A 27,785-nucleotide genomic window follows, 5' to 3' on the forward strand; every position below is an offset into this window, starting at 1 on the left:
GTTGGGGATGAGAAGGTAAGGGAGGGAAAGGGTAAGGTGATTACTCTGATAAAGAGTTAGGCTGGAGAGGGACTTGATCGGATATATTTATGTTCGATGATCTAAGACAGAGGAAATGGAGCTTGGCTAATGTCATGATTAATTTTACTACGTTAGAAGTAAGGTGATCTTAAATCTCAGGTGATTTAGTTGGATAATAAAGAACTTGTACAAAATGAGCTAAGCGGGGGAACAAGAGTTGAAACTCGGTAACTGAACTGGCTTTTATTTACTATGTTTGAAAATGTAGTTGGGTGTTTAAATCTCCGGGGGAATTGGACTGATAGTAATGAAATTACAGGAGTGAACTTGGACAGAGGACAAGAGCTAGAGATTTATAATTGTTTATATCATATTTACTATGTCTAAAATACAGAGGGTAAAAATTTCAGGGAAATTGATGGGTTATTTACAAAGATACGAGAGAGAACTAAGGTGGGGACGAGAGCTGGAGCTCGTTAACTGTTTTTATCTTATTTACGGTGCCTGAAATACAGAGGGTAAAAATTTCAGGGGGAATGATAGGATATTAACAAAGACTTGAGGGGGAACTAGGGTGGGGGACAAGAGCTGGAGCTCAGTAACTGACTTGATTTTATTTACTACGACTGAAATATGACTGTTTAAAATTTCAGGGGGATTGGACTGCTAGTAGCGAAAATGTGGTCTCTGTCAAATTTGGGTCTTCAATTGGACTCTGATTAATTTCGATCATGAACTGGACTCTGAATATTTTGGCACAAAGTGGACTCATTTTTGGGTAAAAACTGGACTCTGATGAAAATTGGGTAGAAAATGAACTCTGTCAAATTTCTGTCGTTAATTGGACTCTGATTATTTTTGGGTATAAAATGGACTCTGTCAAATTTTCACAGATTACAGGACTCTGACGAATTTCTGTTGTTAATTGGACTCTGTTAATTTTCTGGCTAAAACTTGACTGATTATTTCAGGCATAAACTGAACTCTGAAGAATTTTGCTAACAAAGTGGACTCTAACAAATTTTGAGCTTAAACTATTTTTCTGACTTAAATGCATATAAAACTAAATGTCATGGCTAAGATGTCTGATTTCCTTAACAAAACGTCTAAGACAATATTCTCTGAAAATGGTCTTTTTACAAATTCGGTCATAAACATATAAATAAACTTCTATGATTATTTGAAACTGAAATATTTTCTTAAAACTGAACTCTGAAAAATTTGAATTTCCCCCATAAAAAACCTTTAACTCCAAATCGGCCCCTTTTTTCCAAAGTACGGTTATTGTAAACAGGCAAAGGTTGTCCGTAGAGTTTACCTGGAAATGCTGTGACATATCGACCCTTTTTTCTAAAATTTTTATATAAGATTTTCCTGCTTATTTTCCTCATAAGAACGCTTAACAAACCTCTAAAATCTCGGAAATTATTTTCCTCATAAGAATTCCTTACTTCCAAATCAGTGACTGCCCAAATTTACCTGAAAACCCCTAAGCCATATGGGCCCCTTTTTGCCTTGAATTTTCCCGATAAGAAACCTTTGACTCCAAATCAGCGGGCCCATAAGTCTTACACCCTACTACTTGGAGGAACTTTGTAAAGCAATCGTAGGTGCAGAAATGTTAAGTTCCCCAAAAGCCATGTCTGCAGTGAAGAAAGCAGCCATGTCTACAGTGAAGGAAGCAGCCATGTCTTCAGTGAAGGAAGCAGCCATGTCTACAGTGAACGAAGCAGCCATGTCTGCAGTGAAGGAAGCAGCCATGTCTGCAGTGAAGGAAGCAGCCATGTCTACAGTGAAGGAAGCAGCCATGTCTACAGTGAAGGAAGCAGCCATGTTTGCAGTGAAGGAAGCAGCAATGTCTGCCGTGAAGAAAGCAGCCATGTCTACAGTGAAGGAAGCAGCCATGTCTGGAGTGAAGGAAGCAGCCATGTCTGGAGTGAAGGAAGCAGCCATATATGCAGTTAAGGAAGCAGCAATGTCTGCAGTGAAGGAAGCAGCCATGTCTACAGTCAAGGAAGCAGCCATGTCTACAGTGAAGGAAGCAGCCATGTCTGCAGTGAAGGAAGCAGCCATGTCTACAGTGAAGGAAGCAGCCATGTCTGCAGTGAAGGAAGCAGCCATGTCTGCAGTGAAGGAAGCAGCCATGTCTACAGTGAAGGTAGCAGCTATGTCTGCAGTGAAGGAAGCAGCCATGTCTGCAGTGAAGGAAGCAGCCATGTCTGGAGTGAAGGAAGCAGCCATGTCTACAGTGAAGGAAGCAGCCATGTCTACAGTGAAGGAAGCAGCCATGTCTACAGTGAAGGAAGCAGCCATGTCTGCAGTGAAGGAAGCAGCAATGTCTGCCGTGAAGAAAAGCCATGTCTACAGTGAAGGAAGCAGCCATGTCAGCAGTGATGGAAGCAGCCATGTCTGCAGTGAAGGAAGCAGCCATGTCTGCCGTGAAGGAAGCAGCCATGTCTGCCGTGAAGAAAGCAGCCATATCTGCAGTGAAGGAAGCAGCCATGTCTGGAGTGAAGGAAGCAACCATGTCTGCCGTGAAGGAAGCAGCCATATCTGCAGTGAAGGAAGCATCCATGTCTGCCGTGAAGGAAGCAGCAATGTCTGCCGTGAAGAAAGCAGCCATATCTGCAGTGAAGGAAGCAGCCATGTCTGGAGTGAAGGAAGCAGCCATATCTGCAGTAAAGGAAGCAGTCATGTCTGCCGTGAAAGAAGCAGCCATGTCTGCCGTGAAGAAAGCAGCCATGTCTGCAGTGAAGGAAGCAGCTATGTCTGCAGTGAAGGAAGCAGCCATGTCTGCAGTGAAGGAAGCAGTCATGTCTTCCGTGAAGGAAGCAGCAATGTCTGCCGTGAAGGAAGCAGCCATGTCTGCCGTGAAGAAAGCAGTCATGTCTGCCGTGAAGAAAGCAACCATGTCAGCAGTGAAGGAAGCAGCCATGCCTGCTGTGATGGAAGCAGCCATGTCTGCAGTGAAGGAAGCAGCCATATCTGCCGTGAAGGAAGCAGCCATGTCAGCAGTGAAGGAAGCAGCCATGCCAGCAGTGAAGGAAGCAGCCATGTCAGCAGTGATGGAAGCAGCCATGTCTGCAGTGAAGGAAGCAGCCATGTCTACAGTGAAGGAAGCAGCCATGTCTGCAGTGAAGGCAGCAGCCATGTCTGCAGTGATGGAAGCAGTCATGTTTGCAGTGATGGAAGCAGCCATGTCAGCAGTGAAGGAAGCAACCATGTCTAGAGTGAAGGAAGCAGCCATGTCTGCAGTGAAGGAAGAAGCCATGTCTGCAGTGAAGGAAGCAGCCATGTCTGCAGTGAAGGAAGCAGCCATGTCTGCAGTGAAGGAAGCAGCCATGTCTGCAGTGAAGGCAGCAGCCATGTCTGCAGTGAAGGAAGCAGCCATGTCTGCAGTGAAGGAAGCAGCCATGTCTGCAGTGAAGGAAGCAGCTATGTCTGCTGTGTTGGAAGCAGCCATGTCTGCAGTGAAGGAAGCAGCCATGTCTGCAGTGAAGGCAGCAGCCATGTCTGCAGTGAAGGCAGCAGCCATGTCTGCAGTGAAGGAAGCAGCCATGTCTGCAGAGAAGGCAGCAGCCATGTCTGCAGTGAAGGAAGCAGCCATGTCTGCAGTGAATGAAGCAGCCGTGTCTGCAGTGAAGGAAGCAGCCATGTCTGCAGTGAAGGAAGCAGGAAGGTACACTAGTCAGCTGCTGGGAAGGAAGAGTCATAGTTATAGTAGACAGTAAGGAACATGGGGGCTCCTGTCAGGTAGAGTGAAGGCTAATACCAGATCTGTGGTGGCAGAAAGGGTAAAGATGGGGGTGGGGGTGGAGATGGAGGGGTTAGAGATGGGGGTGGGGGTGGAGATGGTGGGGGTAGAGATGGAGGGGGTGGAGATGGAGGGGGTAGAGATGGAGGGGGTAGAGATAGAGGTGGTTGAACACAGTATAGAGAAGGTTCACAGGCCAGGCTGGTACAACAAGGTCAGGGGTCGATTTGACAAAGAAAGTCTTCATGAATGTGGCTACAAAAAGAATATTTAAGCAAAGAAGTGGAACATGACAAGGGACAAATAAATGATGGCAGCCGACACAAAGAAGAGGTGCAGGGAGAGTGAAGGGAACCAGGGAACCAGTCCCCAGCCAAACTGTCCCAGAGGGGAGTGGGCAACCCTTCACCAGCCGTCCAGTAACCGCAGAGAGAAGTGCAGCTCCCCCACCTTCATCCCCAAAGAAACCTTCCTTACCCCATGCCCACCCAGCACCTGACCAACTCCCCCTCTCCCCTTTCCCCCCTTATATTGACCCACACCCTCCCCTCAACCCCTCCTACCTCCCGTATATTGACCCACACCCTCCCCTCAACCCCTCCCCCCTTATATTGACCCACACCCTCCCCTCAACCCCTCCCCCCCTTATATTGACCCACACCCTCCCCTCAACCCCTCCTACCTCCCGTATATTGACCCACACCCTCCCCTCCCCCCCTCCCCCCCCATATATTGACCCACACCCTCCCCCGAACCCCTGTTAACAATCTCATAGGACAACAACCCCAGCCAATTAGCGCTGCTAATGGAACTACTTCCTACAGCAGTGGCTATCAGTTGTGAGCGTAAGTGAGACTGGACAGAAGATAATTAGCTTTGGAGTAATGCTTTAAATTATAGATGGGATTACATATATAGCAAGCAAAGTTGCACAATGTTTGCCAGAACAAACCCCAGGTGTAATAATACTCATAGGAACATAAGTGTCAGGTATTGTAATAAATGTAGTGTTGTCCAGAGGAGTAGACTGTAGTAAGGAGAGGGAAGCAAGGGGAAGCGTGGCCTGCTGACTAAGAAGGAATGGTGTTATGAAGAGATGGTTATCCCGGGCTGTGACGGGTTCAGAGACTACATGATACGCACCATCACTATTGCAGACTCGAGGAAAACAATGGTAGTATTATATAACCCTCCATTAAATAACAAAAGACCGAAACTGGAGTATGATAGAGACAACATGACAACCATTAATATAATAGAGAGAGCAACTTCTGTCACTGGCAGGAATGGCTTAAGACTGTTAGTCATGGGAGACTTCAAACGTGGAAAGATAGACTGGGAGAACAGAGGACAACATGGAGGCATAGAAAATTTGAGAGCTGAACTACTGAATGTTCCAAAGACAAACTTTCTAAGTCATCATGTTAAGTGACGCACAATCCCTACCTCTGGTGGAGGAAGGGTTTGGAAACGGAAAAAGCTAAATTACCAAAGAGGAACATATGAGGAGATGAGGAACTTCCTAATGGGAATACCATGAGAAACATAACTCGGAGAAAGGACTGTACAAGATATGATGAACTATGTCACCCAGAAGTGCCAGGAAGCTGTAGACAGATTTATCCCAGTCCAAAAGGATAAAAATAAAAATCCTAACTCTTCTAAAAAAAGAAGGTTCCATGGTTCAATCAGGAATGTAAGCCAGCAAAGCCATTGAATACAAGAATATTGAGAAACTACGAGAATAACAGAACAAAGAGCAGGGAGAGATACCAGAGGGCCAGGAATGAGCACCTCAGAGTGAGGAGAGAAGTAGAGACACAGTATGAAAATGACAATGCGAGTAAATCCAAGACCCAACCAAAACTGCTCCACGGCCAAATCAGGAGGAAAACAGCAGTGAAGGAACAAATGATGAAACTGAGAAAGGGGAAGAATAGATACACAGAGAATGACAAGGAGGTGTGTGAAGAGCTCAACAAGTGATTCCAGGAGGTCTTCACAATAGAACAAGGCGAAGGTCCCTGTACTAAATGAGGAGGCAAACCAAGCAACCTTGGAGGAATTTGACCTCATCAGTGATGAGGTCAAAAGGAAGCTGTTGAAACTGAATGTGACAAAGGTTGTTGGGCCCGGCAAAATCTCACCATGGATACTAAAAGGGTGTGCAGAGGCACTAAGTGTGCCACTCTCATTTATGTATAACATGTCACTGGAAACAGGAGACTTACCGGAAAGCTGGAAGACAGCTAACGTAGTTCCAATATTCAAAAAGGGTGACAGGCAAGAGGCACTGAACTACAGGTCAGTTTCCCTAACTTGTATACCATGCAAGGTGATGGAGAAGATCGTGAGGAAAAGGCTCGTAGAGCATCTGGAGGGAAATAGCTTTGTGGCACACCACCAACATGAGTTCAGAGATGTTAAATCGTGCCTCACAGGTTTAATAGAATTCTATGACCAGGCAACAAAAATTAGGCAGGGAAGAGAAGTGTGGGCAGACTGCATTTTCCTGGACTGTCAGAAAACCTTTGACACAGTTCCTCATAAAAAGCTGTTACAAAAGTTAACGAAACAACCAGGAAGGGAAGGGAACTATCAGGGGAAAGCGCCAAGGCATTAGACTATATATCACTAGGAAGGGGTCAGCCTGAGGATTTGGGATGGGACGGAGGGAAAGGAATGGTGCCAAGCCACTTGGACGGTCTGGAAATGAGCGCCGACCTGCATGAAGGGAGACCGTCGCTCTACCGTCCAGCCCAAGTGGTTTCGTTGAAACAGGCAGGAGTAAAAGGTAAGATGCTCCAGTGGAAAAGGGAGTATCTAAGCGACAGAAAACAGCGAGTAACTGTGAGGGTGGAGACATAAAAGTGGCGAGATGTCACCAGCGGAGTCCCACAGGGCTCCATACTTGGACCCATCCTGTTTCTGATATATTTAAATGATCCTCCAGAGGGTATAGACCCATTCCTCTCAATGTTTGCTGATGATGCAAAATTTATGAGAAGAATCAAGGCATATGAATGTAAACAGGTGACGTGATGTGTGTGTGGACAAGTGATTTATAACACAATGAGAATTAGGCTGTTAACGTCTCAGTGCAGTTATTGAACTGATCGATCATTAATGTCTGTCTGACACTGTGTTTCTATCTCATTCCAGAGGACCAGTAAAAATCATTGACTGTTGAGTATTGCTCTTTGAATTATTTCTCATTTATGTTGTGTTGTGGTATAGAGTGATACCCTTGTTAGAGGTTTGTGTGGTGATACGAGGTAATTAATCCTTCAGATTAATTATTTAAAGCCACCTAACGTATTTGGTGAAGTCAGTAATGTAATTAATAAAGTCATTACTGTCATTGATTGCTAATTGTCAGTGTGACAACCTATTAGCGTAACTCTTTGATTGACAACTTTGCGGCACTGTGTCAGTAACGTGAATTAATTGGGTAATTAATTTGTTAATTATCTTTGAGTGCCGCCCAAGTGACATGCGGTAAACTGTCTCGGTGACACTGATTGTTACAGCAATTGTTGTTGTATGTCGTAGTGACATTTGCTGGAGTAAAGTAGTTACTTTTAGTGTTACAAGTGTGGGGATTGTCCTTGTGACATTGTTGTACTCACCTAGTTGTGCTTGCGGGGGTTGAGCTCTGGCTCTTTGGTCCCGCCTCTCAAAAGTCAATCAACAGGTGTACAGGTTCCTGAGCCTATTGGGCTCTATCGTATCTACACTTGAAACTGTGTATGGAGTTAGCCTCCACCACATCACTTCCTAATGCATTCCATTTGTCAACCACTCTGACACTAAAAAATTCTTTCTAATATCTCTGTGGCTCATTTGGGCACTCAGTTTCCACCTGTGTCCCCTAGTGCGTGTGCCCCTTGTATTAAATAGCCTGTCTTTATCTACCCTTTCAATTCCTCTAAGAATCTTGTACGTGGTGATCATGTCCCCCTAACTCTTCTGTCTTTCAGCGACGTGAGGTTTAATTCCCGTAGTCTTTCCTCGTAACTCATACCTCTCAGCTCGGGTACTACTCAGGTGGCAAACCTTTGAACCTTTTCCAGTTTAGTCTTATGCTTGACTAGATATGGACTCCATGCTGGGGCTGCATACTCCAGGATTGATCTGATATAGATGGTATACAAATATCTGAATGATTCCTTACACAAATGTCTAAATGCCGTTCTTATTTTAGCCAACCTGGCATATGGTGCTGATGTTATCCTCTTGATATTGGCTTCAGGGGACAGGTCTGGCGTGATATCAACCCAGGTCCTTCTCTCTCTCTGACTCTTGAAGAATTTTATTTCCCAAATGATATCTTGTAACTGGCCTTCTGCTCCCTACACCTATCTTCATTACATTACATTTGCTTTGGTTAAACCCTAACAACCATTTGTTCGACCATTCCTTCAGTTTGTCTAGGCCTTCTTAAAGCTTCAAGCTGTCCTCCTCTGTCTTAATCCTTCTCATAATTTTGGCGTCGTCAGCAAACATTGAGAGGAATGAGTCTATACCCTCCGGGAGATCGTTTACGTAAATCAGAAACAGGATAGGCCCGAGTACAGAGCCCTGTGGGACTCCACTGGTGACTTCACGCTAATCTGAGGTCTCACCCCTCACTGTAACTCTTTGCTTCCTATTGTTTAGGTATTCCCTTATCCACTGGAGCACCTTACCAGTTACTCCTGCCTGTCTCTCCAGCTTATGTACCAGTAACTAATGGGGTACTGTGTCAAAGGCTTTCTGACAGTCCAAAAAATCCAGTCAGCCCAGCCTTCTCTTTCTTGTTTAATCTTTGTCACCTGGTCTAATTCTACTAAGCCAGTGAGGCAAGATTTACCCTCCCTGAACCCATGTTGACGATTTGTCACGAAGTCCCTTCTCTCCAGATGTGTTACTAGATTTTTTCTCACGATCTTCTCCATCACTTTGCATGGTATACAAGTCAAGGACACTGGCCTGTAGTTCAGTGCCTCTTGTCTGGTGACAAGAGGAACAGTGCCTCTGGCTGACAGTGCCTCTTGTCTGTCACCCGTTTTGTATATTGGGACCACATTAGCCGTCACCCATATTTCTGATAGGTCTCCCGTCTCCAGTGACCTACTATACAATATGGAGAGTGTCAAGCAGAGTACCTCTGCACACTCTTTCAGTACCCATGGTGAGATCCCGTCTGGACCAACAGCCTTTCTCACGTCCAAATCCAGCAGGTGTCTCTTGACCTCATCTCTCGTAATTTCGAACCCTTCCAAGGCCGCCTGGTTTACTGCCCCCTCTCCTAGCGCAGTGACCTCACCTTGTTATATTGTGAAGACCTCCTGGAACCTCTTTTTGAGTTCCTCACACACCTCTTTGTCATTCTCTGTATATCTGTCCTCGCCTGTTCTAAGTTTCATTACCTGTTCTTTCACTGTTGTTTTCCTCCTGATGTGACTGTGGAGTAGCTTTAGTTCAGTCTCGGCTTTGCTTGCTATATCATTTTCATAGTTTTTCTCTGCTTCTCTTCTCACACTCTCATACTCATTCCTGGTTCTCTGGTATTTTTATCTACTTTCTGGTGTTCTGTTATTTCTGAAGTTTCTCCACGCCATTTTGTTCAGTCCCTTTGCTTCCATACATGCCCTATTATACCATGGATTCTTCTTTTGCTTCTCGGATTTTTCCTTTTGGGCCGGGATAAACCTGCTTTCTGCCTCCTGACACTTTTGGGTGACATAGTCCATCATATCTTGTACAGACTTAGCTCTGAGGTCTGTGCCCCATGGTATATCCCTTAGGAAACCTCTCATCCCCTCATAATTCCCCTTTCAGTATGCCAGCCTTTTGTTTCCTAGTTCTTTCTTTGGGGGGATAATTCCTAGCTCTACCAAGTACTCAAAGATCAATACACTGTGATCACTCATTCCCAAGGGTGCTTCCATCTTAATTTCCCTTATATCCCACTCATTGAGGGTAAATATCAGATCAAAACATGGCTGGTTCATCCTCCCCTCTCATTTTTGTCGGTCCCTTGATGTGTTGGCTTAGAAAGTTTCTTGTTGCCACGTCCAGCAGTTTAGCTCTCCATGTGTCTGGTCCTCCATGTGGGTCTCTGTTCCCCCAATCTCTCTTCCCGTAGTTGAAGTTGTTGTGTTCCAGTTCATGTCATGTTTTAGTGTTTGATTTGACAAGAGTGTACACCAAGTGTTTCAGGTTAGTTCATTGTTTTGATGACCTGTCCAGTGGGTCGACACCTTGTGTCTCTATCCACCTGTCAGGTGGTGGGTCAAGGAGACCTGCACCTTGTGTCCTCTATCCACCTGTCAGGGTGGTGGGTCAAGGAGACCTGCACCTTGTGTCTCTATCCACCTGTCAGGTGGTGGGTCAAGGAGACCTGCACCTTGTGTCTCTATCCACCTGTCAGGTTGTGGGTCAAGGAGACCTACACCCTGTGTCTCTATCCACCTGTCAGGTGGGTGGGTCAAGGAGACCTGCACCTTGTGTCTCTATCCACCTGTCAGGTTGTGGGTCAAGGAGTCCTACACCCTGTGTCTCTATCCACCTGTCAGGTGGTGGGTCAAGGAGACCTGCACCTTGTGTCCTCTATCCACCTGTCAGGTGGTGGGTCAAGGAGACCTGCACCTTGTGTCTCTATCCACCTGTCAGGTGGTGGGTCAAGGAGACCTGCACCTTGTGTCTCTATCCACCTGTCAGGTTGTGGGTCAAGGAGACCTACACCCTGTGTCTCTATCCACCTGTCAGGTGGTGGGTCAAGGAGACCTGCACCTTGTGTCTCTATCCACCTGTCAGGGTTGTGGGTCAAGGAGTCCTACACCCTGTGTCTCTATCCACCTGTCAGGTGGTGGGTCAAGGAGACCTGCACCTTGTGTCTCTATCCACCTGTCAGGTGGTGGGTCAAGGAGACCTGCACCTTGTGTCTCTATCCACCTGTCAGGTGGTGGGTCAAGGAGTCCTACACCCTGGTCTCTATCCACCTGTCAGGTGGTGGGTCAAGGAGACCTGCACCTTGTGTCTCTATCCACCTGTCAGGTGGTGGGTCAAGGAGTCCTACACCCTGTGTCTCTATCCACCTGTCAGGTGGTGGGTCAAGGAGACCTGCACCTTGTGTATCTATCCACCTGTCAGGTGGTGGGTCAAGGAGACCTACACCTTGTGTCTCTATCCACCTGTCAGGTGGTGGGGTCAAGGAGACCTGCACCTTGTGTATCTATCCACCTGTCAGGTGGTGGGTCAAGGAGACCTACACCTTGTGTCTCTATCCACCTGTCAGGTGGTGGGTCAAGGAGACCTGCTGCAGCAATGGTGTTGTCAGATTTAAAGTAACACTCTTGAGTTACCGTACAGTGTGGGGCTGACACTCTTGAGTTAACGTACAGTGTGGGGCTGACACTCTTGAGTTACTGTACAGTGTGGGGCTGACACTCTTGAGTTAACGTACAGTGTGGGGCTGACACTCTTGAGTTAACGTACAGTGTGGGGCTGACACTCTTGAGTTAACGTACAGTGTGGGGCTGACACTCTTGAGTTAACGTACAGTGTGGGGCTGTGTATTAGTCATTAAGTTGTGGAATAAATTATTATTTGGTTTATTCAGGCCTTGATGTCATTGCTCATGCTCCAGTACTGCCCGCCCCTCATGCTCCAGTACTGCCCCGCCCCTCATGCTCCAGTACTGCCCCGCCCCTCATGCTCCAGTACTGCCCCGCCCCTCATGCTCCAGTACTGCCCGCCCCTCATGCTCCAGTACTGCCCCGCCCCTCATGCTCCAGTACTGCCCCGCCCCTCATGCTCCAGTACTGCCCCGCCCCTCATGCTCCAGTACTGCCCGCCCCTCATGCTCCAGTACTGCCCCGCCCCTCATGCTCCAGTACTGCCCCGCCCCTCATGCTCCAGTACTGCCCCGCCCCTCATGCTCCAGTACTGCCGCCCCTCATGCTCCAGTACTGCCCGCCCCTCATGCTCCAGTACTGCCCCGCCCCTCATGCTCCAGTACTGCCGCCCCTCATGCTCCAGTACTGCCCCGCCCCTCATGCTCCAGTACTGCCCCGCCCCTCATGCTCCAGTACTGCCCCGCCCCTCATGCTCCAGTACTGCCCCGCCCCTCATGCTCCAGTACTGCCGCCCCTCATGCTCCAGAACTGCCCCGCCCCTCATGCTCCAGTACTGCCCGCCCCTCATGCTCCAGTACTGCCCCGCCCCTCATGCTCCAGTACTGCCCGCCCCTCATGCTCCAGTACTGCCCGCCCCTCATGCTCCAGTACTGCCCGCCCCTCATGCTCCAGTACTGCCCCGCCCCTCATGCTCCAGTACTGCCCCGCCCCTCATGCTCCAGTACTGCCGCCCCTCATGCTCCAGTACTGCCCCGCCCCTCATGCTCCAGTACTGCCCCGCCCCTCATGCTCCAGTACTGCCCCGCCCCTCATGCTCCAGTACTGCCCCGCCCCCTTATTGCTCACGCTCCAGTACTGCCGCCCCTCATGCTCCAGTACTGCCCCGCCCCTCATGCTCCAGTACTGCCCGCCCCTCATGCTCCAGTACTGCCCCGCCCCTCATGCTCCAGTACTGCCGCCCCTCATGCTCCAGTACTGCCCCGCCACTCATGCTCCAGTACTGCCGCCCCTCATGCTCCAGTACTGCCCCGCCCCTCATGCTGCAGTACTGCCCGCCCCTCATGCTCCAGTACTGCCCCGCCCCTCATGCTCCAGTACTGCCCCGCCCCTCATGCTCCAGTACTGCCCGCCCCTCATGCTCCAGTACTGCCGCCCCTCATGCTCCAGTACTGCCCCGCCCCTCATGCTCCAGTACTGCCCCGCCCCTCATGCTCCAGTACTGCCCGCCCCTCATGCTCCAGTACTGCCCGCCCCTCATGCTCCAGTACTGCGCCCCTCATGCTCCAGTACTGCCCCGCCCCTCCTGCTCCAGTACTGCCCCGCCCCTCATGCTCCAGTACTGCCCCGCCCCTCATGCTCCAGTACTGCCCGCCCCTCATGCTCCAGTACTGCCCCGCCCCCTTATTGCTCACGCTCCAGTACTGCCCGCCCCTCATGCTCCAGTACTGCCCCGCCCCTCATGCTCCAGTACTGCCCCGCCCCTCATGCTCCAGTACTGCCCCGCCCCTCATGCTCCAGTACTGCCCCGCCCCTCATGCTCCAGTACTGCCCCGCCCCTCATGCTCCAGTACTGCCCAGCCCCTCATGCTCCAGTACTGCCCCGCCCCTCATGCTCCAGTACTGCCCGCCCCTCATTCTCCAGTACTGCCCCACCCCTCATGCTCTAGTACTGCCCCGCCCCTCATGCTCCAGTACTGCCCCGCCTCTCATGCTCCAGTACTGCCCCGCCCCTCATGCTCCAGTACTGCCCCGCCCCTCATGCTCCAGTACTGCCCGCCCCTCATGCTCCAGTACTGCCCCGCCCCTCATGCTCCAGTACTGCCCCGCCCCTCATGCTCCAGTACTGCCCCGCCCCTCATGCTCCAGTACTGCCCCGCCCCTCATGCTCCAGTACTGCCCGCCTCTCATGCTCCAGTACTGCCCCGCCCCTCATGCTCCAGTACTGCCCCGCCCCTCATGCTCCAGTACTGCCCCGCCCCTCATGCTCCAGTACTGCCCCGCCCCTCATGCTCCAGTACTGCCCCGCCCCTCATGCTCCAGTACTGCCCCGCCCCTCATGCTCCAGTACTGCCCCGCCCCTCATGCTCCAGTACTGCCCCGCCCCTCATGCTCCAGTACTGCCCCGCCCCTCATGCTCCAGTACTGCCCCGCCCCTCATGCTCCAGTACTGCCCGCCTCTCATGCTCCAGTACTGCCCCGCCCCTCATGCTCCAGTACTGCCCCGCCCCTCATGCTCCAGTACTGCCCCGCCCCTCATGCTCCAGTACTGCCCCGCCCATATGCTCCAGTACTGCCCCGCCCCTCATGCTCCAGTACTGCCCCGCCCCTCATGCTCCAGTACTGCCCCGCCCATATGCTCCAGTACTGCCCCGCCCCTCATGCTCCAGTACTGCCCCGCCCATATGCTCCAGTACTGCCCCGCCCCTCATGCTCCAGTACTGCCCCGCCCCTCATGCTCCAGTACTGCCCCGCCCCTCATGCTCCAGTACTGCCCCGCCCATATGCTCCAGTACTGCCCCGCCCCTCATGCTCCAGTACTGCCCCGCCCCTCATGCTCCAGTACTGCCCCGCCCATATGCTCCAGTACTGCCCCGCCCCTCATGCTCCAGTACTGCCCCGCCCATATGCTCCAGTACTGCCCGCCCCTCATGCTCCAGTACTGCCCCGCCCCTCATGCTCCAGTACTGCCCCGCCCCTCATGCTCCAGTACTGCCCCGCCCCTCATGCTCCAGTACTGCCCCGCCCCTCATGCTCCAGTACTGCCCCGCCCCTCATGCTCCAGTACTGCCCCGCCCCTCATGCTCCAGTACTGCCCCGCCCCTCATGCTCCAGTACTGCCCGCCCCTCATGCTCCAGTACTGCCCCGCCCCTCATGCTCCAGTACTGCCCCGCCCCTCATGCTCCAGTACTGCCCCGCCCCTCATGCTCCAGTACTGCCCCGCCCCTCATGCTCCAGTACTGCCCGCCCCTCATGCTCCAGTACTGCCCCGCCCCTCATGCTCCAGTACTGCCCCGCCCCTCATGCTCCAGTACTGCCCCGCCCTTCATGCTCCAGTACTGCCCCGCCCCTCATGCTCCAGTACTGCCCCGCCCCTCATGCTCCAGTACTGCCCCGCCCCTCATGCTCCAGTACTGCCCGCCCCTCATGCTCCAGTACTGCCCCGCCCCTCATGCTCCAGTACTGCCTCGCCCCTCATGCTCCAGTACTGCCCCGCCCCTCATGCTCCAGTACTGCCCCGCCCCTCATGCTCCAGTATTGCCCCGCCCCTCATGCTCCAGTACTGCCCCGCCCCTCATGCTCCAGTACTGCCCCGCCCCTCATGCTCCAGTACTGCCCCGCCCCTCATGCTCCAGTACTGCCCCGCCCCTCATGCTCCAGTACTGCCCCGCCCCTCATGCTCCAGTACTGCCCCGCCCTTTGCTACGTAATCACAATGTGGCTGGAGCTGGTTCAGGTTCCAGCTCCTAACCCCAATCACTGAATACTATATTCCTTGTGAGAACCCGTCGTCTACCTGGTATATTCCTTGTGAGAACCCGTCGTCTACCTGGTATATTCCTTGTGAGAACCCGTCGTCTACCTGGTATATTCCTTGTGAGAACCCGTCGTCTACCTGGTATATTCCTTGTGAGAACCCGTCGTCTACCTGGTATATTCCTTGTGAGAACCCGTCGTCTACCTGGTATATTCCTTCTGAGAACCCGTCGTCTACCTGGTATATTCCTTGTGAGAACCCGTCGTCTACCTGGTATATTCCTTGTGAGAACCCGTCGTCTACCTGGTATATTCCTTGTGAGAACCCGTCGTCTACCTGGTATATTCCTTGTGAGAACCCGTCGTCTACCTGGTATATTCCTTGTGAGAACCCGTCGTCTACCTGCTATATTCCTTGTGAGAACCCGTCGTCTACCTGGTATATTCCTTGTGAGAACCCGTCGTCTACCTGGTATATTCCTTGTGAGAACCCGTCGTCTACCTGGTATATTCCTTGTGAGAACCCGTCGTCTACCTGGTATATTCCTTGTGAAAACCCGTCGTCTACCTGGTATATTCCGTGTGAGAACCCGTCGTCTACCTGGTATATTCCTTGTGAGAACCCGTCGTCTACCTGGTATATTCGCTGGCAGCATGTTGCAGAGAGCACGACCCAGTGGGAGGTGTCCTAGTGCGTTGGGGGGGGGGGGGGGAAAACCACTCTGGTTTTAATTTTTCTCCTGTACTACGGGATCTTTGGCGGTTGCTCTCGTTAATCTCCTTTCGAATTGCTCATTCCACATCTGGCCTCCCTGCATGGAGCCCGGGTGTGTGTTTGTAGTCAACTCGAAAGTAGAATCTCACATCTGGCTTAACATCCAGGGCCCAAGGCACTTACTTAACAGTTAAAGTAATTTCTTATAGCCCGGTGGAGACCATAATCTCTCACACTGGTCTACTGACCCATGTGTGAAGTGTGTGCAGCTGTCAGAGGCCACGTCTGCTTCTATATTCATCTGTGCAATATTACGGAGCAGAACCAATAGTTCTTTCGTTTTTGTGTTTCCTGAGATAAGGATTGGAATAGCTTTGTTTCCAGCAGCTCCAGTGGCTTCCTGCAGATTGGTGTGGTGTGCGTTCAAGTTCTCAGCTGGCGAGACCCTGTGACGGCCGTCATCACTCACTACCCGTCAAGCTGGCGAGACCCTGTGACGGCCGTCATCACTCACTGCCCGTCAAGCTGGCGAGACCCTGTGACGGCCGTCTTCACTCACTGCCCGGCAAGCTGGCGAGACCCTGTGACGGCCGTCATCACTCACTGCCCGTCAAGCTGGCGAGACCCTGTGACGGCCGTCATCACTCACTACCCGTCAAGCTGGCGAGACCCTGTGACGGCCGTCATCACTCACTACCCGTCAAGCTGGCGAGACCCTGTGACGGCCGCCATCACTCACTACCCGTCAAGCTGGCGAGACCCTGTGACGGCCGTCATCACTCACTACCCGTCAAGCTGGCGAGACCCTGTGACGGCCGCCATCACTCACTACCCGTCAAGCTGGCGAGACCCTGTGACGGCCGTCATCACTCACTACCCGTCAAGCTGGCGAGACCCTGTGACGGCCGCCATCACTCACTACCCGTCAAGCTGGCGAGACCCTGTGACGGCCGTCATCACTCACTACCCGTCAAGCTAAAACAAAGTATCAACCTTATTATTTATATTATTATTATTATTATATTGCTATTATTACTGTAAAACGCCTTAAGTGATTAATAAAGTAATAAAATTATATAAATGTGTTTACTTTCCCTAACTATTGTTATGATTGAGGAGAAATGCAACCAGTCTGATGGCATAGGGAATTGACAAGTGATTGATGAGTGACAGCTGCCTGAGGAAGCGCAAGCACGAGAGAGAGAGAGAGAGAGAGAGAGAGAGAGAGAGAGAGAGAGAGAGAGAGAGAGAGAGAGAGAGAGAGAGAGAGAGAGAGAGAGAGAGAGAGAGAGAGAGAGAGAGAGAGAGAGAGAGAGAGAGAGAGAGAGAGAGAGAGAGAGAGAGAGAGAGAGAGAGAGAGAGAGAGAGAGAGAGAGAGATAGAGAGAGAGAGAGAGAGAGAGAGAGAGAGAGAGAGAGAGAGAGAGAGAGAGAGAGAGAGAGAGAGAGAGAGAGAGAGAGAGAGGAGAGAGAGAGAGAGAGAGAGAGAGAGAGAGAGAGAGAGAGAGAGAGAGAGAGAGAGAGAGAGAGAGAGAGAGAGAGAGAGAGAGAGAGAGAGAGAGAGAGAGAGAGAGAGAGAGAGAGAGAGAGAGAGAGAGAGAGAGAGAGAGAGAGAGAGAGAGAGAGAGAGAGAGAGAGAGAGAGAGAGAGAGAGAGAGAGAGAGAGAGAGAGAGAGAGAGAGAGAGAGAGAGAGAGAGAGAGAGAGAGAGAGAGAGAGAGAGAGAGAGAGAGAGAGAGAGAGAGAGAGAGAGAGAGAGAGAGAGAGAGAGAGAGAGAGAGAGAGAGAGAGAGAGAGAGAGAGAGAGAGAGAGAGAGAGAGAGAGAGAGAGAGAGAGAGAGAGAGAGAGAGAGAGAGAGAGAGAGAGAGAGAGAGAGAGAGAGAGAGAGAGAGAGAGAGAGAGAGAGAGAGAGAGAGAGAGAGAGAGAGAGAGAGAGAGAGAGAGAGAGAGAGAGAGAGAGAGAGAGAGAGAGAGAGAGAGAGAGAGAGAGAGAGAGAGAGAGAGAGAGAGAGAGAGAGAGAGAGAGAGAGAGAGAGAGAGAGAGAGAGAGAGAGAGAGAGAGAGAGAGAGAGAGAGAGAGAGAGAGAGAGAGAGAGAGAGAGAGAGAGAGAGAGAGAGAGAGAGAGAGAGAGAGAGAGAGGAGAGAGAGAGAGAGAGAGAGAGAGAGAGAGAGAGAGAGAGAGAGAGAGAGAGAGAGAGAGAGAGAGAGAGAGAGAGAGAGAGAGAGAGAGAGAGAGAGAGAGAGAGAGAGAGAGAGAGAGAGAGAGAGAGAGAGAGAGAGAGAGAGAGAGAGAGAGAGAGAGAGAGAGAGAGAGAGAGAGAGAGAGAGAGAGATGGTGTTGTCAGATGTGGTGGGGGGCAGGGGTGGGGGCCATTACCCAACACAGCTCACTAGCCTCGCATCACCTGCCTGGTGTAGATAGATGACAGGACCAGCATCCGCATTTGACATAAACCAATAGGCAGCACACCACATCCTCCCTCCCCCCACCTTGTGCTGTGACCAGCTCAGCTGGGTGAAGGAGATATGATGACAAATGCACCGGTTCTCCTCTGAGAGGTAATGATAAAGTACCGTGACAGTTGCGAGAGGTCTGCCCGGCCTCTCGTGCGGTCGCTATGAGGGGTGGAAGTAAGGGTAATGCTCCCTACCCTCAGACTGACAAGTGTATGTGGGGTGTAATGCCCGGTAAACTGCTTTTGATCTGCTGGAGATCTGATGTAGGGAAGACCTCGACAGACGTCTTTTGGTTAATGTCTGGTTTTAAGACCCTGAAGCTGAGTGATGGATCGTGGACAGCTGATAACACAGGGTGAGTACAACTAGGTGAGCACACTGCTCATGGGCATGTGCCAACATCATGTGCAGACACCGGCTCTCCCTCCCTCCCTCCCTCCCTATTATTTTCCCACACCTCCACAGACCTTTCCCACTTCTCGACAAGCCTAACCCATCCTCCCACACACCACACCCGGTCTCCTAGAACTGCTTAACTCTAGAGTCATCCATGCTCAGACCTAGAGGCACATGCTTAACACTCTCGTTAAGCATACACACCTGATCAACTCTACGCTCCCAATACATACACTTTCAACACACCTTTACTTGCACTTCATCATACACACCTGCACACACACGCTCACATACTCCACATTTAAACACACGGAGACGTAGAACGTCCCGCCCGGGACGTTGAACGTCTGCGAGTGGAGCACATCTCTCTCTCCCCTTAAACGGAACCCCTCCCCCCAACCCTCACTTGTTTAGGTGGCGCGGACGGTCTACGTCTCAATTTACACTACTGATCACTACTTATACAATTCTCAAAGGAATTGACAGGTTTATAAGGATAAACTGTTTAACACGGGTGGTACGCGAACAAGGGGACACAGGTAGAGACTGAGTACCTAAATGAGCCACAGGGACGTTAAAAAGAACTTTTTCAGTGTCAGAGTAGTTAGTAAATGGATTGCATTTGGCAGTGATGTGGTGGAGGCTGACTCCATACACAGTTTCAAGTGTAGATATGATAGAGCCCAAAAGGCTCAGGAAGCTGTTCACCAGTTGATTGACGGTTGAGAGGCGGGACCACAGAGCCAGAGCTCAACCCCCCACAAGCACAATTAGGGGAGTACACCCACACACACACACACACACACACACACACACAGTAGCCTGGTGCATAGCGCGCAGGACTTGTAATTCTGTGGCGCTGGTTCAATTCCCGCACGAGGCAGAAACAAATGGGCAAAGTTTCTTTCACCCTGAATGCCCCTGTTACCTAGCAGTAAATAGGTACCTTGGAGTTAGTCAGCTGTCACGGGCTGCTTCTTGGTGTGTATGTGTGTGTGTGTGTGTGTATGTAACAAAGCAGTTGGTCCAGATGGAGTTTCACCATGGGTTCTGAGAGAATGTGTACCTGAGCTCAGCATTCTTCTTCAACTGATTTTTCAGGCATCCCTGTTTACAGGAGTTGTAGCTGATGTGTGGAAAAAGGCTAACATAGTTCCAATCTACAAAAGTGGAAGCAGGGAAGACCCCCTTAATTATAGACCGGTATCATTGACAAGTGTAATAGTCAAAATATTGGAAAAAATAATTAAATCTAAATGGGTAGAACACCTGGAGAGAAATGATATAATATCAGACAGACAGTATGGTTTTCGACCTGGAAGATCCTGTGTATCGAATTTACTCAGTTTCTATAATCGAGCCACAGAGATGTTACAGGAAAGAGATGGTTGGGTTGACTGCATCTATCTGGATCTAAAAAAGGCTTTCGACAGAGTTCCACATAAGAGGTTGTTCTGGAAACTGGAAAATATTGGAGTGACAGGTACGCTTCTAACATGGATGAAAAATTTTCTGACTGACAGAAAAATGAGGGCTGTAATCAGAGGCAATGTATCGGACTGGAGAAATGTCACAAGTGGAGTACCACAGGGTTCAGTTCTTGCACCAGTGATGTTTATTGTCTACATAAATGATCTACCAGTTGGTAAACAGAATTATATGAACATGTTTGCTGATGATGCTAAGATAATAGGAAGGATAAGAAACTTAAATGATTGTCATGCCCTTCAAGAAGACTTGGACAAAATAGGTACATGGAGCGCCACTTGGCAAATGGAATTTAATGTTAATAAATGCCATGTTATGGAATGTGGAATAGGAGAACATAGACCCCACACAACCTATATATTATGTGAGAAATCTTTAAAGAATTCTGATAAAGAAAGAGATCTAGGGGTGGTTCTAGATAGAAAACTATCACCTGAGGACCACATAAAGAATATTGTGCGAGGAGCCTATGCCACGCTTTCTAACTTCAGAATTACTTTTAAATACATGGATGGCGATATACTAAAGAAATTGTTCACGACTTTTGTTAGGCCAAAGCTAGAATATGCAGCTGTTGTGTGGTGCCCATATCTTAAGAAGCACATCAACAAACTGGAAAAGGTGCAAAGGCATGCTACTTAGTGGCTCCCAGAACTGAAGGGCAAGAGCTACGAGGAGAGGTTAGAGGCATTAAATATGCCAAAACTAGAAGACAGAAGAAAAAGAGGTGATATGATCACTACATACAAAATAGTAACAGGAATTGATAAAATCGATAAGGAAGATTTCCTGAGACCTGGAACTTTAAGAACAAGAGGTCATAGATATAAACTAGCTAAACACAGATGCCGAAGAAATATAAGAAAATTCACTTTCGCAAACAGAGTGGTAGACGGTTGGAACAAGTTAGGGGAGAAGGTGGTGGAGGCCAAGACCGTCAGTAGTTTCAAAGCGTTATATGACAAAGAGTGCTGGGAAGACGGGACACCACGAGTGTAGCTCTCATCCTGTAACTACACTTCGGTAATTACACACATACACACACACACACACACACACACACACACCACACACACACACACACACACACACACACACACACACACACACACACACACACACACACACACACACACACATACACACACACACACACACACACACACACACATACACACACACACACACACACACATACACACACACACACACACACATACACACACACACACACACACACACATACACACACACACACACACACACACACACACACACACACACACACACACACACACACACACACACACACACACTGACAAAGAGTGCTGGGAAGATGGGACACCATGAGCGTAGCTCTCATCCTGTAACTACACTTAGGTAATTACTTAGGTAATTACACACACACACACACACACACACACACACACACACACACACACACACACACACACACACACACACACACACACACACACACACACAGTACCGCATAAGAGGCTGGTACATAAGCTGGAGAGACAGGCAGGTGTAGCTGGTAAGGTGCTCCAGTGGATAAGGGAGTATCTAAGCAATAGGAAGCAGAGAGTTACGGTGAGGGGTGAGACCTCCGATTGGCGTGAAGTCACTAGTGGAGTCCCACAGGGCTCTGTACTCGGTCCTATCTTGTTTCTGATATATGTAAATGATCTCCCGGAGGGTATCGATTCATTTCTCTCAATGTTTGCGGACGATGCTAAAATTATGAGAAGGATTAAAACAGACGAGGACTGTTTGAGGCTTCAAGAAGACCTAGACAAGCTGAAGGAATGGTCGAACAAATGGTTGTTAGAGTTTAACCCAACCAAATGTAATGTAATGAAGATAGGTGTAGGGAGCAGGAGGCCAGATACAAGGTATCATCTGGGAGAGGAAATTCTTCAGGAGTCAGAGAAGGAAAAAGACTTGGGGGTTGATATCACGCCAGACCTGTCTCCTGCAGCACATATCAAGCGGATAACATCAGCGGCATATGCCAGGCTGGCCAACATACGAACGGCATTCAGAAACTTGTGTAAAGAATCATTCAGAACTTTGTATACCACATATGTCAGGCCAATCCTGGAGTATGCAGCCCCAGCATGGAGTCCATATCTAGTCAAGGATAAGACTAAACTGGAAAAGGTTCAAAGGTTTGCCTCCAGACTAGTACCCGAGCTGAGAGGTATGAGCTACGAGGAGAGACTACGGGAATTAAACCTCACTTCGCTGGAAGACAGAAGAGTTAGGGGGGACATGATCACCACATTCAAGATTCTGAAGGGGATTGATAGGGTAGATAAAGACAGTCTATTTAACACAAGGGGAACACGCACAAGGGGACACAGGTGGAAACTGAGTGCCCAAATGAGCCACAGAGATATTAGAAAGAACTTTTTTAGTGTCAGAGTGGTTGACAAATGGAATGCATTAGGAAGTGATGTGGTGGAGGCTGACTCCATACACAGTTTCAAGTGTAGATATGACAGAGCCCGATAGGCTCATGAATCTGTACACCTGTTGATTGACGGTTGAGAGGCGGGACCAAAGAGCCAGAGCTCAACCCCCGCAAACACAACTAGGTGAGTACAACTAGGTGAGTACACACACACACACACGATAGAGAGAAGCTGAAACTGAACCTCGCCGAGGCAAAACGTTTAAATGAGAGCAGGAATGAAGAAGAAATCAATTCTTTTTTTCTACAAAGTGATAGGGGTAGGCAGGCCAGTAAAGTGGTACATAAAGGCAAACCAACAAAATCATTAGAGAAAGGGGGAGTGAAAAATAAGAAGAGGGGGAACAAGTTCCTGAAGATTGCATACGCCAACATAGAAGGAATAAGATCAAAGATACTGGAGTTAAGTGATATAATACAGCTGCAGACACCAGACATTGTTGCACTCAAGGAGACAAAACTTGAAGATGTTATTTTAAATGAGGTCATATTCCCAAGGGGCTACTCAATTTGGAGACGGGACAGAAAAATCAGGAAAGGCGGTGGCGTTGCTGTGCTGGTGAAAGAACACCTAAAGGTGAACGAAATAATGACTGCCAATCCACAAGAAGTTGACATAATAGCACTAGAGATCTGCCATGAGGATGATAAACTAATGATCATAAATGCATATAGTCCACCGCCAAGCAGCACATGGTCAAAGGAGGAGCTAGATAGTAAACGAGAAGGTCTTATAACAATAATGAGAGAGATCATAGCGAGAGCGGATAACGATAGTTCACGACTGTTGATAGTCGGCGACTTCAACTTGCAATCCATAGACTGGGAAGCATGTGAAGCTAAAACGGAAGATTTCTGGACCTGTAAATTTGTAGACCTCATCCTGGAAACATTCTTGTATCAACATGTTAAACAAGCTACGAGGATGAGGGAAGGGGACGTTCCCTCCATGCTAGACTTGATATTTACCAGGAAGGAAGAAGAAATATTTGACATTCAATACCTTCCTCCCTTGGGTAAAAGCGACCATGTCTTTTTGGGAATAAAGTATGCAATGCGTTATAATCTGGAAGAAAATATGACGGTCGATGCAAATGAAAAACCTGACTTTAGGAGAGGACATTATGGCAACCTTAGAATTTTTTTTAGTGAGTATAATTGGACAGACTTGTTGCTAGGCAAGGAAGTGAATGAGATGTGTGTCAGGTTTTGTGAAATATATGATAAAGGCACACAAAAATTTATACCAAAACAGAGAAGCATAACTAGGAAACAGTATTGGTTCAACAGAAAGTGCGAGAGGGCCAGAGACCAAAAGACACAAAAATGGAATCAATACAGGAAGAGGCAGAACCCCCAAACATACCAGTGATACAAAGATGCGAGAAACAACTACACGGCAGTGAGGAGAGAGGCAGAAAGAACTTTTGAAAAAGGGATTGCAGACAAATGTAAAACAGAACCAGGTCTGTTCTATAAATTCATAAACAACAAATTGCAGGTAAAGGATAATATCCAGAGGTTGAAAATGGGAAATAGATTCACGGAAAATGAAAAGGAAATGTGTGAAACATTAAACGAAAAGTTCCAAAGTGTGTTTGTACAAAATGAAATCTTCAGGGAACCAGATACAATAAGAATTCCAGAGAACAACATAGAGCACATAGAGGTGTCTAGAGACGAAGTGGAAAAAATGCTCAAGGAGCTAAATAAGAACAAAGTTGGTCCAGATGGAGTTTCCCCATGGGTTCTGAGAGAATGTGCACCTGAGCTCAGCATTCCTCTTCAACTGATTTTTCAGGCATCCCTGTATACAGGAGTTGTAGCTGATGTGTGGAAAAAGGCTAACATAGTTCCAATCTACAAAAGTGGAAGCAGGGAAGACCCCCTTAATTATAGACCGGTATCATTGACAAGTGTAATAGTCAAAATATTGGAAAAAATAATTAAAACTAAATGGGTAGAACACCTGGAGAGAAATTATATAATATCAGACAGACAGTATGGTTTTCGATCTGGAAGATCCTGTGAATAGAATTTACTCAGTTTCTATGATCGAGCAACAGAGATATTACTGGAAAGAGATGGTTGGGTTGACTGCATCTATCTGGACCTAAAAAAGGCTTTCGACAGAGTTCCACATAAGAGGTTGTTTTGGAAACTGGAAAATATTGGAGGAGTGACAGGTACGCTTCTAACATGGATGGAAAATTTTCTGACTGATAGAAAAATGAGGGCTGTGATCAGAGGCAATGTATCGGACTGGAGAAATGTCACAAGTGGAGTATCACAGGGTTCAGTTCTTGCACCAGTGATGTTTATTGTCTACATAAATGATCTACCAGTTGGTATACAGAATTATATGAACATGTTTGCTGATGATGCTAAGATAATAGGAAGGATAAGAAACTTAGATGATTGTCATGCCCTTCAAGAAGACCTGGACAAAATAAGTACATGGAGCACCACTTGGCAAATGGAATTTAATGTTAATAAATGCCATGTTATGGAATGTGGAATAGGAGAACATAGACCCCACACAACCTATATATTATGTGAGAAATCTTTGAAGAAGTCTGATAAAAAAAGAGATCTAGGGGGTGGTTCTAGATAGAAAACTATCACCTGAGGACCACATAAAGAATATTGTGCGAGGAGCCTATGCCACGCTTTCTAACTTCAGAATTGCTTTTAAATACATGGATGGCGATATACTAAAGAAATTGTTCACGACTTTTGTTAGGCCAAAGCTAGAATATGCAGCAGTTGTGTGGTGCCCATATCTTAAGAAGCACATCAACAAACTGGAAAAGGTGCAAAGACATGCTACTAAGTGGCTCCCAGAACTGAAGGGCAAGAGCTACGAGGAGAGGTTAGAGGCATTAAATATGCCAAAACTAGAAGACAGAAGAAAAAGAGGTGATATGATCACTACATACAAAATAGTAACAGGAATTGATAAAATCGATAGGGAAGATTTCTTGAGACCTGGAACGTTAAGAACAAGAGGTAATAGATATAAACTAGCTAAACACAGATGCCGAAGAAATATAAGAAAATTCACTTTCGCAAACAGAGTGATAGACGGTTGGAACAAGTTAGGGGAGAAGGTGGTGGAGGCCAAGACCGTCAGTAGTTTCAAAGCGTTATATGACAAAGAGTACTGGGAAGACGGGACACCACGAGCGTAGCTCTCATCCTGTAACTACACTTAGGTAATTACACTCACACACAACACACACACACACACACACAAACACAACACACACACACAAACACAACACACACACACAAACACAACACACACACACACACACACACACATTACCTACAAAATATTCATGTTTTCCGTACTATAAATGGTGTCAGTCTTGTGGGGCGAGGGGGGGGGGGGTGCTAAACGACTGGTCGTCTCAGGGTAATTACACACTTCATGACAGGCAACTGTCATGATATTATATTCCCCCCCCCCCCCCCCCCCGAGCACCTCACTGAGTGGCTCACTCACCCTGGTGGCTATAGTCCACTAGGCTAGTCCCAGAACTAAGAGGCATGAGTTACGAGGAAAGGCTGCGTGAGATGCACCTTACGACACTGGAAGGCAGAAGAGTGAGGGGAGACATGATCACCACATACAATTTTTTTCAGGGTAATTGACAGAGGTAGACAAGGATAAACTATGAAACACTGGTGGGACGCGAACAAGGGGACACAGGTGGAAACTGAGTACCCACATGAGCCACAGGGACGTTAGAAAGAACTTTTTCACTGTCAGAGTAGTTAACAGATGGAATGCATTAGGCAGTTATGTGGTGGAGGCTCACTCCATACGCAGTTTGAAATGTAGATATGATAGAGCCCAGTAGGCTCAGCTAGGAACCTGTACACCAGTTGATTGACAGTTGAGAGGCGGGACCAAAGAACCAGAGCTCAACCCCCACAAGCACAACTAGGTGAGTACACACACAGGCGGGTCACTCACAGTTATCTCGGGTTATTCATCGACCTTCAGCACACTAGTCCCACTACTGCCCTCTCCTCTCCCCCTCCATCCCACCTCTCCCCCCCCCCCTTCTCCTTCCTTCTACTTTCTCTTCTCCCTTCTCCAACCACTTGGGCTGGACCGTAGAGCGACGGTCTCGCTTCATGCAGGTCGGCGTTTAATCCCGATCGTCCAAGTGGTTGGGCACCATTCCTTCCTCTGTCCCATCCCATATCCTGACCCCTTCCCAGTGCTATATAGTCGTAATGGCTTGGCGCTTTCTCTTCCCCTCCCCTCAATTCCCCACCCCCCGTCTCTCTCTCTCCCTTTCCACCCCTGACCCCCTCCCCCTCACAAAGGGGGGGGGGGGTGTAGGGGCGGACACTGCCCAATTAGGGTCTCACCGTCCCCAGAGAGTCCTGCCCTCTCTCTAACCACACATTTATTCTCTCTATCTTTCTCTCAGTGTATGGTCTCATAGTCTGTTCTACGCCTATGTGTGTGTCTGTCTTTGTAATACCCCTGTCTGTCTGTCTGTCTGTCTGTCTGTCTGTCTGTCTGTCTGTCTGTCTGTCTGTCTGTCTGTCTGTCTGCCTGTCTGTCTGTCTGTCTGCCTGTCTGTCTGTCTGCCTGTCTGTCTGTCTGTCTGTCTGTCTGTCTGTCTGTCTGTCTGTCTGTCTGTCTGTCTGTCTGTCTGTCTGTCTGTCTGTCTGTCTGTCTGTCTGTCTGTCTGTCTGTCTGTCTGTCTGTCTGTCTGCCTGTCTGTCTGTCTGTCTGTCTGTCTGTCTGTCTGTCTGTCTGTCTGTCTGTCTGTCTGTCTGTCTGTCTGTCTGTCTGTCTGTCTGTCTGTCTGTCTGTCTGTCTGTCTGTCTGTCTGTCTGTCTGTCTGTCTGTCTGTCTGTCTGTCTGTCTGTCTGTCTGTCTGTCTGTCTGTCTGTCTGTCTGTCTGTCTGTCTGTCTGTCTGTCTGTCTGTCTGTCTGTCTGTCTGTCTGTCTGTCTGTCTGTCTGTCTGTCTGTCTGCCTGCCTGTCTGTCTGTCTGTCTGTCTGTCTGCCTGTCTGTCTGTCTGTCTGTCTGTCTGTCTGTCTGTCTGTCTGTCTGTCTGTCTGTCTGTCTGCCTGTCTGCCTGTCTGCCTGTCTGCCTGTCTGCCTGTCTGCCTGTCTGTCTATCTGTCTGTCTGTCTGTCTGTCTGTCTGTCTGTCTGTCTGTCTGTCTGTCTGTCTGCCTGTCTGTCTGTCTGTCTGTCTGTCTGTCTGTCTGTCTGTCTGTCTGTCTGTCTGTCTGTCTGTCTGTCTGTCTGTCTGTCTGTCTGTCTGTCTGTCTGCCTGTCTGTCTGTCTGTCTGTCTGTCTGTCTGTCTGTCTGTCTGTCTGTCTGTCTGTCTGTCTGTCTGTCTGTC

At 48.8% G+C, this 27,785-nt stretch overlaps 1 protein-coding gene across 1 annotated transcript; it reads left to right on the top strand.

The window, feature by feature from the left end:
- The first annotated feature begins 1,639 nt into the window (after positions 1–1,639).
- Positions 1,640–16,566, top strand: LOC138364420 (streptococcal hemagglutinin-like). The gene is made up of 3 exons (XM_069324049.1): positions 1,640–2,387; positions 2,437–3,700; positions 15,972–16,566. The coding sequence occupies exons 1-3, from the start codon at positions 1,640–1,642 to the stop codon at positions 16,564–16,566; spliced, it is 2,607 nt and encodes an 868-aa protein (XP_069180150.1).
- Positions 16,567–27,785: the final 11,219 nt, after the last annotated feature.

Source organism: Procambarus clarkii, chromosome 13, assembly GCF_040958095.1.
Source record: "Procambarus clarkii isolate CNS0578487 chromosome 13, FALCON_Pclarkii_2.0, whole genome shotgun sequence".
NCBI lineage: Eukaryota > Metazoa > Arthropoda > Malacostraca > Decapoda > Cambaridae > Procambarus > Procambarus clarkii.

Bases quoted from the DNA above. Each gene is read 5' to 3' on its own strand.
- LOC138364420 (XM_069324049.1), top strand. From the start codon at position 1,640: ATGTTAAGTTCCCCAAAAGCCATGTCTGCAGTGAAGAAAGCAGCCATG. The intron at 2,388-2,436 runs GTGAAGGAAGCA...CCATGTCTGCAG, and splicing joins GAAGAAAAGCCATGTCTACA to TGAAGGAAGCAGCCATGTCT. The intron at 3,701-15,971 runs GTACACTAGTCA...CTTTGTTTCCAG, and splicing joins GCAGTGAAGGAAGCAGGAAG to CAGCTCCAGTGGCTTCCTGC.